At 41.0% G+C, this 16170-nt stretch overlaps 1 protein-coding gene and 1 pseudogene across 1 annotated transcript; both read left to right on the top strand.

The window, feature by feature from the left end:
* LOC136695051 (scavenger receptor cysteine-rich type 1 protein M160-like) overlaps nucleotides 1-16170 on the top strand; it is a 156412-nt pseudogene that overhangs the window by 45443 nt on the left and 94799 nt on the right.
* LOC136694043 (calcium-binding protein 2-like) lies at nucleotides 5573-10700 on the top strand. Its single transcript, XM_066667389.1, has 6 exons — nucleotides 5573-5625; nucleotides 5908-5942; nucleotides 8182-8325; nucleotides 8531-8640; nucleotides 10137-10235; nucleotides 10629-10700. Exons 1-6 carry the CDS (start codon nucleotides 5573-5575, stop codon nucleotides 10698-10700), a joined length of 513 nt encoding a protein of 170 aa, XP_066523486.1.

Below are 16170 nucleotides of genomic sequence, written 5' to 3'. Positions count from 1 at the left end.
TGTTATTAATGTGTTTTGTGTGGTCTGTACTGTTGCATGCTAATATTTCAGGAGTGCGGCTGGTTGGTGGTTCTCACTGCTCTGGGAGAGTGGAGGTGCTTCATGGAGAGACCTGGTCCACAGTGTGTGATGCTGGATTTGATCAGCAGGATGCAGAGGTTGTGTGTAGAGAGCTGGGCTGTGGGCGTCCTGTGGAGGTGCTGGGAGCAGCTGCTTTTGGCAGAGGGGAGGACCAGGTGTGGTCAGAGGAGCTTCAGTGCAGAGGAGATGAATCTCAAATTAATTTTTGTCCAACATCATCTTCACTTAATCACAACTGCTCCCATAATAATGATGTGGGACTGGTGTGTAATGGTAAACAATGTTTAATTTACTTCTTATTATTTTTATTTGATATTACGTTCCATTTCAAAATTTTAACATCTCTCTCACACACAGTTAGCGTGAGGTTGGTGGATGGTGGCAGTCCCTGTGCTGGGAGAGTGGAAGTTCTTCACAGAGGACAGTGGGGAACAGTGTGTGATGATGACTGGGATATGAGAGATGCTGCAGTGGTGTGTAGAGAACTGAACTGCGGGAAGGCTGTGGATGCACTAACAGATGCAATATTTGGAGCAGGATCAGGAACAATCTCGATGGATGAGATTGGCTGTAGAGGATCAGAACATTCACTGAAGAAATGTAGATCATTAGGATGGGGTGAACATCTCTGTGAGCACACTGAAGATTCTGGAGTTATTTGTTCAGGTGACAGTCACTTAAGTGATTGTAGAACATTTAAAATTTGGTTTATGTGATTTCAGGTTTGCCGCAGGACCAGTCAGAGTTAGCAATATATTTATAATCACTCACCATGTTAAAGGCACTGCCTTCCAGCACATTCAGATCCTAAATCTCTGGGATTGGAGAAGTATCTCAGGAGGATGGTTGTCAATATTAGCAAATTTGGCACAACATCCTCCGATGATTAATTAGTTTTAAAGAGCCTAGTGACATATTAGCGATTCTATTAGGCAATGTAAACACGTAAATATGTTTCACTACATTTGAATTCAGTAGGTAACTTTTAAGGTGAAATATGGATTAAACCTCATAAGAGCTGATGCACATTTGATTTTTATTTTTTCCCCAAACATGCCTGGCTTAATCCACATTTATTTCTTATGAAGTTGTTGAAGCTAGAATATGGATCAGTTTTATTGTCTGAGCTGTCAGCTGTGAGCTGCAGTTTTCTCAATTAAATCTGTGTCCAAGCTTCATTGTGGTTAATGTTAAATCTGATCCTGACATTTCATTATAAACTATAAAACTCTTCTGAAATGTTATAATAAAGTAAAAACAAAAAAGACCCTTACATAAAAAAGGGAAATATTGACATTATAACTTGCAATTAATCAATAACAGATTAATCATAGGATTTAATTGTGATTAACACACCGAATTTTTTAATTGACTGACCCCATTTGTTTCCTGAAATGTGCCACAGATCCCCATTACGTAAAAACTGCCAGCGTGACATCCTGCTGCGCGCCAACAGCAGATTTGTTGAGTTGTTGATCTATGTTCTAATATACTACACATCAATATGTTCTACTGGACGTGGAATGTGTACATCAAGATTCTGATCAGTTTTTATTATTGATTCACCCTTCAGTCAAGTTTATAATATAAAGCCAATGTAATATTATTTCACTAGTTTTCTGAAAATGTGGCAAATAAAAATCACTGAAAATTGTATTTATTAATGTTATGCCCTACCTGTACATTTTATGCTGAAACTGAATTAACTTATTGATTTATTTCAATAATTTATCAGATTATGACTAATATCTACATTAAACAGCATTGTTCCTTCGTTGTTGTACATTAAGCGCACTGTTTCCTTCTATGTAAAATATATAGGTCACAGAATGTCCAGAATGGCTGATGGTCCTCATGAGTGCTCTGGGAGAGTGGAGGTGCTTCATGGAGACACCTGGTCCACAGTGTGTGATGCTGGATTTGATCAGCAGGATGCAGAGGTTGTATGTAGAGAGCTGGGCTGTGGGCGTCCTGTGGAGGTGCTGGGAGCAGCTGCTTTTGGCAGAGGGGAGGACCAGGTGTGGTCAGAGGAGCTTCAGTGTAGAGGAAACGAATCTCAGATTTACTTCTGTCCAACAACATTTTCTGAACACAATTGTTCCGATGACAATGGTGTGGGACTAATATGTTCTGGTAAATAAGTAACCATAATAAGTAATAAGTAATGCTTCCATAGATACATTTGCCTGTAATCTGCTACTAACTGTTATCTCTGTGTTCAGGTCACACAGGAGCTCGTCTGGTGAATGGCTCTGACTCATGTTCTGGTCGAGTGGAGAACCAGTACCTCAGTGAGTGGGGCACAGTGTGTGATGGAAGCTGGGATATGAGAGCTGCCAGTGTCCTCTGTGGTCAGCTGAAGTGTGGGACTGCTGTGGCTGTGTTGGGGTCAGACTGGTTTGGGGAGGGGAGTGGTCAGATCTGGGCTGATGTGTTTGATTGTCAGGGGAATGAAACACATCTGTCACAGTGTCCCATTTCATCATGGAGTCGAACTGCATTCTCTCACAAACAGGACGCTGGAGTCATCTGCACTAGTGAGCATTTAATCATGTACATAATGTACACAATGTTTTTCATCCATAATTATGGAGTGCTTACAATAAAAGCCTCTCATAATTTTTTTTTCCTTTAGATTCTTCTCTGGCAGTCCATGAGGGGCGAGTAAGATTGTCTGGAAAAAGGGAATGTGAGGGTGAGGTGGAAGTGTACTTTGATCAAGACTGGAGGAAAGTTCTGTTAGACACCTGGAGTGTGTCTGAGGCCTCTGTGGTCTGTAGACAGCTTGGATGTGGCTCTGTGCTCAACTTCTCCAGCTCCTCTTCACCTAGTCTTGAAAACACAGATAAGTGTGTGAAAGGCTTTAAATGTTCAGGGAGTGAAGCTCATCTGGGGAATTGCAGCAGTGCACAAACAGACAATTGCTGCTTCAGAGAACAGCTCTCAATCACTTGCTTGGGTACGTCCTGCAACAATTTAAAGGATATAATAAAACACACACAAAAGCAGCAGCAACATTGAAGAGTATGGGAAGCGAAGGAATTCCAATGGCTAGAATGGAGAGTGACAGAACTCTTATAACTCTCTAATGAGATGCTTTTGAAGCTGTGGTATTTGGGTCTAATTCTAGGTCTAGATATGATAGTCTTTATATATATATATATGTTTTATGTATTATAATATATATTTATTTCCAGCCTACCATTCCATCAGACTGGTTGGTTCTAGAGGAGACTGTGCAGGAAGGCTGGAGGTTTTTCACAGTGGATCATGGGGGACAGTGTGTGGTGACTTGTGGGATATTGAAGATGCGCAGGTGGTGTGCAGACAGCTGCAGTGTGGAGTGGCCCTCAGTGCCCCGGTACCAGTCCGGTTTGGACCTGGAACTGGACCCATATGGCTGAATGAGGTGCAGTGTGAGTGAAATGAGACGTCCCTGTGGAACTGCAGATATCAGCTGTGTGAAGAGGATGAATGTGGACACGAGGAGGACGTAGGGGTCGTGTGCTCAGGTAAAGTGTGATCAGTGACCTGATTTTTATTATATATATTATATATTGCTGTAGTTTTTCTATAACATAAATCTTTTCTAAATTGGTTCTTTTTCATATCTGAAACTAATGGTGACAAGACAATAATTGAACATGCCACAAATGTAAAATTAATGAGTTTATTATAAGCAGTGTGGCATTTATTGGGGTGTCTGTAAACCATTCCTCTCCCACCAGGATACAAAGAAATCAGACTCACTGAGGGCTGTGAGGGGAATCTGGAAGTGTTCTACAATGGGACCTGGGGTAATGTGTGTGAAAATGGGATGGATGAAGAAACTCCAAAATTGATCTGTCAGGAGCTGAACTGTGGAAGAATGGGCCGTGAATGGGCTTCCAAAGCAAGAGTGGGATCAGCTCCTAACTGGCTGGATAATCTGAAATGCAGAAAACATGACTCCACTCTGTGGCACTGTCCATCTTCCCCCTGGAAACAGAACAGCTGTAACAGTCATAATGAAGTGGTTCAAATTACCTGCACAAGTGGTCAGTTCTTCTCTTTATTACTTATTATCAATTATCAAATTCAGATTTTATTTATGTGCATGTTAGCAATAATGCAGAAGTTAAGATCTGAGCATCTAGGAATTGACAGATAATCTCCACGATTTTAATCTTTTTTATAAATGTGTGTTATTCAGTATTTGAAAATATATATATTTACCATATTTGTAGGAAATGGATATGATTTTGTGCCACATTCCTCATTAACCCAGCAGAGAAAGCACTCAAGTAAGGAAACTTAACTATCAATAGGTCTTCTGTTTACATTTTTTATTATCATTTTTGTTACATTTTTTGTACCAAGGAACATTTGCCCATCATTACTTATTTGCTATTTTTAACAATCTTTGGAACTTGTTTAATGTATCTTACAAAGAGCACCTGCCTCTCAGAGTGAGGGGAGCAGAGGGAAGCTGCTCTGGGAGACTGGAGGTGTATCATAACTCTCAGTGGGGGACAGTCTGTGATGATCTGTGGGACATCAGGGACGCTCAGGTGGTCTGCAAACAGCTGGGCTGTGGTCCGGCGCTGAGGGCTGATTGGAGTGCTGTCTTTGGTGCTGGTAATGGGACTATCTGGCTGAACAGAGTGAAGTGTAGAGGGAATGAGATTCACCTGTGGGACTGTCCTCATTCCCTGAAGAACCACACTGACTGCTCCCACAGACAGGATGCTGGAGTCACCTGTGCAGGTCAGAGGAGACTGATGAATTGCAGACCTGTTGATTAAGTCTGTGAAGTATTAAACATATACAACTCTGTCCTTCTCACATACTCTATACACTTTTTTTAATTATTATTTTAATGTAAGTTTTATTTTATGTTTTTTTTCTGATAGAGAGAAGTTTGGACTGGGTATATATATATACACCTTACCTTTGCTTTGCGCAGTGTCATCCCATTTAGAAAAAGAAAACTATAATATTAAAGTGAGGTACACTAACCATTTACTAACAGAGGAGTCAATGGTAGTTTGTTAGAGCAGAAATGAGGCCAGGGAAAAAACTAATTTCAAGTTTAGCTTTGTTTTTATTTTATAATTCATCAACGTGCACAATTGTGCACATGGATTCTTTTTTATTTTAAATCCCCAAAAAAGTTTAACCAATTAAAAGTTTTGTCCGACAAACATTACCATATCACTAGCAGTAATCAAACCCATCTGCAGTGCTCCAAATCAGACAGCCTGATTGCAGGAGTGAGCAAAGAAAAATCTGTCAAATGCATGGGAGATGAAAATTTCATCCCAGTGTAGTCCATTGTAGTCCATTGAGTGATCTATGCAGAGTACCTTACCTCAGGCATCAGATCAAAATGGCTTCCTTTACTTTAGAGCACCATAATGCACTGCAGAAAAAGTTAGTGCCCAGTAAGAACATTAATTAGTGAGTCTATGACTAACATGAAAACAAACAACAACCATGAGACAGATGCGTTATGACCACCTCCCTAACCAAACACCACATCACACCACCACCTTTATCCCAAATGTAAAGCAGGACATTAACAATGGATATTTTGTGAGAAATGTTGAGTTATTGTGGCCTGTAGTTTCTTTGTGCCTGACTATTTTACCCGTCTTTTATAGATATATCCTTGACCACTACCGCTGCATCATTTTATTAACTCCGTTAAATGAGCACTAAGTATTTGTTGAAATGCATGCTATTTGCACTTATGTTGTGCTTATTTATCCTCAGAAACACAGACTTTTACATGGTATTGCCCTGATGCAGTGTTTTTAGTTTTCTATTTTTCTTTCTTGGTATCAGCATCAGCCCCATTTTGGCAGAGTCTGACCTCAAGGGTATTTTAGACTTTAACCTGTTTGTATGGGCTAGGATACAAACTCGGATAGAACTTTAAAGTCGCTCTTGATAAGAGTGTCTACTAAGTGCCATAAATGTAAATGAAATTTTAAAAAATGAAAAGTTTTGCATGATTCTAATTACAGCATCTAATTTTCTATTTTGTTTGTTTGTATACTGTTAGTTGACCAAAACGAGAAGACAACAGCTTCGTCCCAGCAATTAGCCTCACCCCAGCACACCATTGTGTCCATTTCTCCTGTGGCTCTTCTGGTCCTGGGATTTATGCTCTTCCTGGTCTTAGTCCTTCTGTTTGTGCTGTTTTACCAGAACCAAATGTTGTGGAGAGGTAGACTGTGATTTCCTCTCAGGCACTTAATAACAAAATTGGTTTTACTAAGTTATTATCAGTGCATGCATTTTTAGATGCCACACATTCCTTGACATATTTTTGCTAGAAGTCTTAATGGTTCTTTAATTATTTTTCAAAAAATATTCATGTCATTATAATTAGTTACTAGTTCACAAAATAACTAGCTGGTTAAAGTAAAATGATTTTTTAATTACCACACTACTTTCACTTAGTTTGTGTAGGCAGAATATTTACAGCAATCATTGCTAGTCACCAGTGGTTCTCAATCCTGGTTCTGGTGGGCCAATGTTCTGCTCTCCACACGCCTAATACAACTAACAAGCAACCATCGAAGGGTAACATACTCTCAAAGTTAAAGTAGGTGCGTCTTAATTTAGGGGCTGTATACTTCGAAGAAATGTGCAAGACTAAAGTGGGTGTAATGGAGTGAGTAGAAAAATAAAACATGCAGGGCAGTGGCCCATGAGGCCAAGATACCTACTTCTATACAAACATACAGAGAAGTGAATGGGGCAAAATATCTAAAGCAGGATAATGCATCAAACTACAGCAATATAAAGGACACTTTCTCACACTCCATCTTTGAACATGTAGTTAAGCTATGAATCCACACATAGGACTAGGCTTAGCATTTACATATCAAACAGATTTTATGTTATAAACATTAAAGAGGTTGTCAGTTTAACATGATGTCAATGTGAGGATTTTCATATTCAGTTTTGAAAAACTTATTTTTCATTGCAAATTCATTTTCCAAGTGTAACATGTAGTAAGCAGGATGCAAGCGCATGTTGGCTGCTAAAGAAGTCCACAAAGAAAACACAAGAAAACTTTAAACTGTTCAGAGCCCATGAACTAGAAAATCACTATGGCATCTACTTCACACAGAGCTATGACACAAGGAACACATGGGGGTTGACAGACCAGGTGCAACATTGGAACACTGGAGAAACAGGGCAGGGCCAGGTGTTACAAGTTTGAATTGAGTTATAAGTGTTCTAGAAGCATAAACTGTATTGATTTCTCTATGTTTCCACTTGCAGTGCTCTACAAAAAGGGGCCCATGTTGGTCTATGCGGGCCTGAGGAAGGGACCCGATGTAGTTTATGAGGAGATCGGCCATAGGTTAATCACTAGAAGAATGACTCGAAGAGGTATGGAATGCTACAGTTGAGGCAGTTAACAAAGTTACAAACCCTAAAATGTATTTATTATTCAGAATAAGGTGATATGAGTTATTTGGGAAAGTCAGGTAAAAAGGAGTTTCACTTTAATTTTAAGACATATGTAGTATTTTTTTGTTGTAGTTTGTGTCTGTACAGAAAATCACACAGCAGTAATTGCAGCAGAATGACAGTTTGTTTTTTATTTGTATTCTCCACTTCACCATTCTGGTATTTCAGTTATATTCAGGTGTGTTAAGGTTCTGCAAAATTTAATATGGAATCTAATGTCTGAATATGAAGCTAGCAAATAAGAAGCTACATTCATTATCAGAAAGAAAAGTACCATTCCCTTCATGCCCGTGTTCTTAACTATTGCACACTGTGCAGAATGAGCTTATGGTGCAACAATCTCTAAAGTTGTCTGTGTTGCCTGATTGATTCTTATATTTTAATAAAGGAACATGTGTTATATATTTTATAGTGTGGTAATGTGGCAGTTTTAATTTCATTTTTTTCCCCGTAAATATAAACCACAAAGCAGCAGGTGTGGGTGCTTCACAAGAGAAGGGCTGGGGTGGTTCCTGTAGCAGTCTGTCTAAATCTCTCTCTCTCTCTCTCTCTCTGTGTGTGTGTGTGTGTGCATGTATGTGTGTGTGTGTGTGTGTGTGTGTGTGTGTGTGTGTGTGTGTGTGTGTTCAGAGCTGCAGCAGGCCTTTAAGGAGTTTGATTATGACCAGGACGGTTATCTGCACTACAAAGACGTGGCCGACTGCATGAGGACGATGGGCTACATGCCGACGGAGATGGAGCTGATCGAGATCATTCAGCAGATCAAAATGAAATGTGAGTGTGAATGTGAATGTGTTTGTGTGTGTGTGTGTGTGTGTGTTTGAAGATTTCAATTTTAGATAATGACAGTTTGACAGTTCTCACTCTTTTATATCAAAGCGCCACAAGAAAAATACTTTATTCTTCCCTTCTGTGATCTAATGTCTTTGCCCGGGAGACATGATTATCACTGTGTGTGTGTGTGTGTGTGTGTGTGTAGGGGGTGGGCATGTTGATTTTGATGATTTCTGTGAGCTGATGGGACCCCGGATGCTGATGGAGACAGCGCACATGGTCGGACTGAGGGAGCTTCAGTGCGCTTTTAAACAGGTCAGTGTACATTTCAAGTGTGCACTACTTAGTATGGAGTCTGCAAGTGTGCACTACCTAATGCCAGTGTGCACTGCCAAGTCAGGTGTGTGAAAGTTTTCGTTGTGAGCCTTTACTCAGACCACTGTGTGGAATAAACTACAACCATGTGCTTTCTGTAAAAGTACAACAGTCAGTGCCCTTTCACTCAGCTGAGTGTGTTACAGAGAGGACAGTGTGCGGTGTCAGTAAGAAATAGCACACTTCTTTGTGTGTAGCACACTTCAAAGGGGATATTAATCCTAGGAATCAGGTTTACAGTTTATAAGTGTGAACTACATAATGTGGATTCAAACAGATCTGTCGTGCACAGAAGAATATTTTTGGGTGATCTGTGTGTCTAATCTGTGTTCAGTCTGTGTTCAGTCTGCATTAGTCTGTGATTAGTCTGTGTTTAATCTATGTTCAGCCTGTGATTATACTTTTGGTCTGTGATAAGTCTGTGTTTTGTTTTTGTTCAGTCTGTCATTAGTCTGTGTTTAGTCTGTGATTATTTTTTTAGTTGTGTTCATTCTGTGATTAGTCATTGCTCAGTCTGTGATTGATCTGTTTAGTATGTGATCCTTCTTTTAGTCTCTTATCAGTCTGTGTTCAGTCTGTGATTATTCTTTCAGTAAGTGTTCAGTCTGTGATTAGTCAGTGTTCAGTCTGTGATTAATCTTTTAGTCAGTGTTCAGTCTGTGTTCAGTATGTGATTATTCTTTTCATCAGTGTTCAGTCTGTGATTAGTCAGTGTTCAGCCTGTGATTAATCTTCTAGTCAGTGTTCAGTCTGTGTTCAGTATGTGACTATTCTTTTAGTCAGTGTTCCTTCTGTGATTAATCAGTGTTCAGCCTGTGATTAATCTTTTAGTCAGTGTTCAGTCTATGATTATTCTTTCAGTCAGTGTTCAGCCTGTGATTATTTTTTTAGTCAGTGTTCGGCCTGTGATTAATCTTTTAGTGAGTGTTCAGTCTGTGTTCAGTATGTGATTATTCTTTTAGTCAGTGTTCTGTCTGTGATTAGTCAGTGTTCAGCCTGTGATTAATCTTTTAGCCAGTGTTCAGTCTGTGTTCAGTATGTGATTATTCTTTTAGTCAGTGTTTTCCGTCTGTGATTAGTCAGTGTTCAGTCTGTGATTATTCTTTCAGTCAGTGTTCAGCCTGTAATTAATCGTTTAGTCAGTGTTCAGTCTGTGTTCTGTATGTGATTACTCAATATTCAGTCTGTGAATTGTCTGTGTTCAGTTTGGTTCAGTCTCTGATCACTATGTGTTTGTCCTTTGAAATTGTTTGATTAGTATTTTTTCCAGAAAACCCTAAGGGATATCAAAGGGCAAATATTCCCCATGTTTTAGCCACCTACACTTCTCTCTCTCTCTCTCTCTCTCTCTCTCTCTCTCTCTCTCTCTCTCTCTATCTATCTCTTTCTTTCTATATCTTGCTCTCTTTCTCTCTCTCTCTCTCTCTCTCTCTCAGTTTGACTGTAATGGCGATGGGAGGATCAGTTTACTCCGTTTACTCCACTGTTTATTTCTCCACTCTCAGCTCTGCCTTCAGTTAGCTCTGTACAGTTTGGTCAGTAGGGGGTGCAGTGAGATGTTTGTGTGTGAGAGACTGAGTGAGTGTGTGAGTGACTGAGTGACTGGACTGTGTGAGTGTGTGACACTGTCCACAGGTGTGTGTGTGTGAGTGACTGGGGGAATCTGTGATTGACTGGGTGAGTGTGTGAGTGACTGTGTGAGTGTGAGAATGACTGGGTGAGTGTGTGAGTGACTGTGTGAGTGTGAGTATTGGAGGGTGAGTGTGTGACTGACTGTGTGAGTGTGAGTATTGCAGGGTGAGTGTGTGACTGACTGTGTGAGTGTGAGTATGGCAGGGTGAGTGTGTGACACTGTCCACAGATGTGAGTGTGAGTGACTGGGTGAGTGTGCAGTGCTGTGTCCAGGGTGTGTTCCTGTGTTGCACCAGGTGATCCCAGGTAGGCTCCACGCCCATTATGACCCTGATGAGGATGAAGTGCTACAGCAGATGAATGAGTGAAAGTTGTGTATACTAATCAGTGCCATATAGACTTTCATTAATTGTAGTGACATTAGCCTCGTGGCTTCAGTGTAAAAATAACGAAGCCGAATCCAGACACTGTCCTCTTCTGACTGACTACACTTCCAGCCAGACTTCCCCCTCCCACTTGGGGGGTCCAGCTGGGTCCCAGAAAGGTTTGCCCACTGGTTAAATGTTGCCTTCACATATGGATGCCCTCCAGGGGGTCAGTGATGGGTTAAACCCAGGGCTCATCTGCATGGTAGAACCCACTATGGACCAATGTGTACCTCTTATAAAGAGAGTTACAGGGCTGCCCACATTGATCTGATACAACAGCCCACCTGAGTCCCACTAAGAGCCCACATACCACCTCCAGAGGCCAAGCCCTGGCTAGCCCATGTTCTACCCATGTGAGGCCTCTACTGGACACTACTGGGCTCTACACTCTGTTTAGTCCCTGGTTGGTTTCCACTACCACAACTCCCCCCTGAAATGTATTGGGTGTTCTCCCTGTGTCTGCGTGGGTTTCCTCCAGATGAATGTCAGTGAGGAGTGTGGTGTGTTCTCTCTGTGTCTGCGTGGGTTTCCTCCGGGTGACTGTCTATGAGGAGTGTGGTGTGTTCTCCCTGTGTCTGCGTGGGTTTCCACCGGGTGACTGTCTGTGAGGAGTGTGGTGTGTTCTCTCTGTGTCTGTGTGGGTTTCCTCCGGGTGACTGTCTGTGAGGAGTGTGGTGTGTTCTCCCTGTGTCTGCATGGGTTTCCTCTGGGTGACTGTCTGTGAGGAGTGTGGTGTGTTCTCTTTGTGTCTGTGTGGGTTTCCTCCGGGTGCTCCGGTTTCATCCCACGCTCCAAAAACACACGTTGGTAGGTGGATTGGAGACTCGAAAGTGTCCGTAGGTGTGAGTGTGTGAGTGAATGTGTGAGTGTGTGTTGCCCTGTTGTGTGTTGCCCCCTCCAGGGAGTGTTCCCACCTTGTGCCCAGTGATTCTGGGTAGACTCCGGACCCACCACCGCCCTGAACTGGAAAAGGGTTACAGACAATGAATTAATAAATCACTAATAAATTCACTAACCCAAAAGAAAGTACTACAGCTGTTATTAGCAGTGATATACACATATGGTTAGAGCAAAGGGCTGAGGGCTGAAAGGTCATTGGTTTGATTATCTCGAGAAGCAGGAAAACTAGGGGCAGTGAGAGTGAAGGAACAGCACTGTCCTCCTCCTCTTCCTCCTCAATCCATGGCTGAGGGGCCCTTGAGCAAGGCACTGAACCCACAACTGCTGCCTGCTCTGGGTGTCTTCACAGCCCATAGTGTACTAGTATGTGTGTGTGTTCACGGCCACAGACGGGTTAAATGTGAAAGACACCTTTCGTCTTAAATTTTACAGTGACAAGTAATTGCAAATTTACATTAATTTTATTATTTATATCCTTTATATTAATTATATATAAAACATTGTGTTATAGTTAAAATTATAATAAATTAAATCATTATTTTCATTAAGAATAATACAGTACTTCAAAAAAACTATTAATTCAGAATTTTTCAAAAGTGAAAATAAATAGAAAGTGAGTGAATAAAGTGAATAAAAGTGTGTTGAGATTAAAGATCATTTCTAATTCACTAACATTAATAATCTGAAGTGTTTTTATTTCTTTGTGTCTTTTACAGAGTTTGTGATGATGCTCTTGGCTCGATAGCTGCGTTTCATCTTCCATCGTCATCATCAGAGCCCCGCTGCAGGTAGCGAGAGAGTAATTAGCTGTTTATGATCATTACACTCATTTAATAAAGATTATGACGTGGCTAAAAGCATCTCTGTGTGCTTTGTTTTGAAACAGCTGCACCCCCTGGTGGACCAACACAGTACTGCCTTCTATTTTAAATTCAGTTTTATTTTAATTTAAAATTAACAACATAAATATTCAAGCCAAAACAAAAACATTTCTGTAAAAAAGAAATTACAGTCCTCCGTCCCCAATAAAACAAATAAACAGTGATTTGCATACAGCCGAGTCAGCCTTTCGTAAACCACACAGACACCAGAAGCATTCGGCCGCAGGGCCACGGCACAAAATGAAACCAGGGGTTTATGGGAAGGGAAAAATAAAATAAAAATATTGATTCATAATACAAAACTCCTCTGTCCTCTGCACAGTACAAACCTGTCTGAGCCTTTCTAAACTCGTATAGGGTGCTTTATGGGCACCTCATGCAGTGTTAATATCAACAGCTTTAATAATTTATTATAAATAAAGCCCCCTTTTCTCCCACAACAATCACACTGTACGAGTTTAGAAAGGGTCCAAAGTGAAAACATGGACTTCCCCTTTTATAAAATTAATAATAATCATTATTATAAGGCAAATAACGTCCATAGATGCTCTGCTTGTGTGTGTGTGTGTGTAAATACTGTTGTGTTAATACCATGTTTGACGGACAGTTGAAATGCTGTTCACGTTTAAAAGGGAATTTTACCCATTTCCTCACACACTGAATTATGGGGGGATTTGGGGAAATGGCTGAAGCGGACCCTTTAAGAGATTTCACTGAGAACACAGCGCCCCTTTGTGGAGGTTCTGAATAATGCATCTGCAGTAAAAATAAGGGAAAACAGAACGGGTTTGTGCATGTTTTTTTTTCTGGTGATAGGGAAGAGTACACACACACACACACACACACTTAATTTAGCATTTTATAATTTGATTAAGAAATCAAAACACTAACTTCACTGGAATATTTCACCAGATTCAGGGACAAATGAATCAGCATTTAGGATTTTCTGGACACACACACACACACACACACACACACACACTGAGTGTCTGTAGCTCTGTATAACACAGTTAGTACATAGAGAGAGAGAGAGAGAGAGAGAGAGAGAGAGAGAGAGAGAAGGGAGAGAGAGAGAGAAGACAGAGGAGAGAGAGAGAGGAGAAAGAGAGAGAGAGAGATAGAAGACAGAGAAGAGAGAGAGAGAGAGAGAGAGAGAGAAGACAAAAGAGAGAGAGAGATAGAAGACAGAAGAAAGAGAGAGAGAAGAGAGAGAGAGAGAGGAGAGAGAGAGACAGAGAGAGAGAAGACAAAGAGAGAGAGAGAGAGAGAGAAGAGAGAGAAGAGAGAGAGAGAAGAGAGAGAGAGAGAAGGGAGGGAGACAGAAAGATGTCGACCTAGTGTTGAGACCAGCCTTGTGTTTATATTCTTGTCAGTCGTAATGACCTCCTCTTTGATTGGACTGATTATTTTGTGTCTATTTTCCTTGGATGGACAGAGGCAGCTGTGGATGTGTGGAGATTGAAAGAAAGCGAGAGTGGAGCTGGCCGTTCTCGTCTCTCAGAACAGATGTTTTGACTGGAAAGGGAATAAACTACTGACTTCTGCAGGGAAGCGCATATGTATATTTACGTGTGTGTGTGTGTCTGTGTGCTCTACGCGGCGTGTGTGTTCTGCAGGTAAGTGAGGATGTGCTGGATTTTGACCAGTCTCTCTCTCAGAGTCGTCATGGAGAGCAGTGAGAGCTGATAGCGAGGGTCCACCGGCAAAACAGCCAACAACCACCAGCAGCACGCCGGACCATTCGGAGTCGCCTGGAGAGAAAACACACACACACAGTTAACCTTCACATTCATCCCCACATACTTCATACTGACCATCTGTCAATCTGCAATCATAGAGACAGTGGACAGTGGAGGTGAATGGAACCAGACGTCCTCCTCTAAAAGCCCCTCACAGAAAGTGAGGACAGTAGACGGTGGAGGTCCTGGATTCTTTCACCAACACTGGAGAGAGTGTGATTTCCAAATTATTCAATTTTTTTTATTGGGATGATGTATGTGTGTGTGTATGTGAGTGTGTGTCTTTGTGTGTGTGTGTGTGTGTGTGTGTGTGTGAGTGTGTGTGTGTGTGTGTGTGTGTGCATGTACGTGTGTGTATGGCTTCCCCCCACAGGAAGTTTTGTCTCTGAAGCACAGCGTTCAGGATATGAGGATGTAAATGAGGAGCTTCTCTCTGGTATGAAGACCAGTGCATATATGTATCAATCATAACAACTATATTCTATATAAAACAATGAATCTGCAGCTATAGCATTAGTCACAAATACTTATTTTCTTTTTGATTTTATAGCCTTTGGCTCTCCTGCATTATGAACATGGTTTTGTGTTTTGTATAGATACTTGTAAAACAATATTCTCCTCTGTCTGCTGTAGCAGGAAAATGCAAACAAACCTAGAAGGACAGCATTGCTTTATTAATCACAACATTGCTTTATTAATATAATGTAGGAACCATGTTTTTTTTATTTTTTTATCATAATTCTATCACAGAATTAAGGTGCCAGATCATTGTGTGAATAGGATGTGTAGCAGATATTGTTCTGCTATTTTAATGATTACAGGTGCAGATAGTGGCTATTTAAATAATGATAGTTAAAAAAAAAAACAGGCTCATTATGAATATGAACAAGAGCGTTGCACTGCAAAAATACCCTGTAAAGGTGTGTTTACCTGTGGCATTGTACAGTGAGTTATTTTTGTTATTATTTATATTATTATTATTATATGCCTAGAAACAGAAAAATAAATAAATAAATAATACGATTAATGCCGCAGTCACACAGCTTCAGGGACCTGAAGATTGTCCCTATCCGGGTGACTGTCTTTAAGGAGTTTGGTGTGTTCTCCCTGTGTCCGTGTGGGTTTCCTCCAGGTGTTCCAATTTACTCTTACAGTCCAAAAACACACATTGGTAGGCGGATTGGTGTCTCAAAAGTGTCCATAGGTGTGAGTGTGTGTCTCCCTGTGAAGTGCCCCCTCCAGGGTGTGTTCCCGCCTTGCGCTCTGTGATTCCGGGTAGGCTCCGGACCCACCGCGAGTCTGACCTGAATAAGCAGTTACAGACAATGAATGAATGAATGGTCCAAGATATAAAACCCCAGGTAGCAGGGAACATTCTCAAAACATTACCAACTCTACCAATTCTAATAATGTCCAAAAATATAATTTCTGTGTTAAGTATATTTTATGGATGTCTTCTATTTCAGATAATATTCTTTTAAGTTGAAAATTTATCTAAAGCATACAGTTTTAACTAAGTATTCAGGGAATGATATCAGGCCTCAGTTGCTGTTACATAATAACACCGTAAAAACATTGTCAACAAAACATACAGAAAATGTTTATGGGTGAGATAGAGACATGAGAGGTGCAGTTTTAAAAACAAAATAATTTTAGCTGGGACTACAACTTCCGGGCGGCACGGTGGCGCAGCAGGTAGTGTCGCAGTCACACAGCTCCAGGGGCCTGGAGGTTGTGGGTTTGATTCCCGCTCCGGGTGACTGTCTGTGAGGAGTTGGTGTGTTCTCTCTGTGTCCGCGTGGGTTTCCTCCGGGTGACTGTCTGTGAGGAGTTGGTGTGTTCTCCCTGTGTCCGCGTGGGTTTCCTCCGGGTGTTCCGGTTTCCTCCCAC

Source organism: Hoplias malabaricus, chromosome 4 (assembly GCF_029633855.1).
Source record: "Hoplias malabaricus isolate fHopMal1 chromosome 4, fHopMal1.hap1, whole genome shotgun sequence".
Lineage (NCBI taxonomy): Eukaryota > Metazoa > Chordata > Actinopteri > Characiformes > Erythrinidae > Hoplias > Hoplias malabaricus.
Note: the sequence above shows the minus strand (reverse complement) of the source record. Positions and strands in the feature narration are given on the sequence as shown.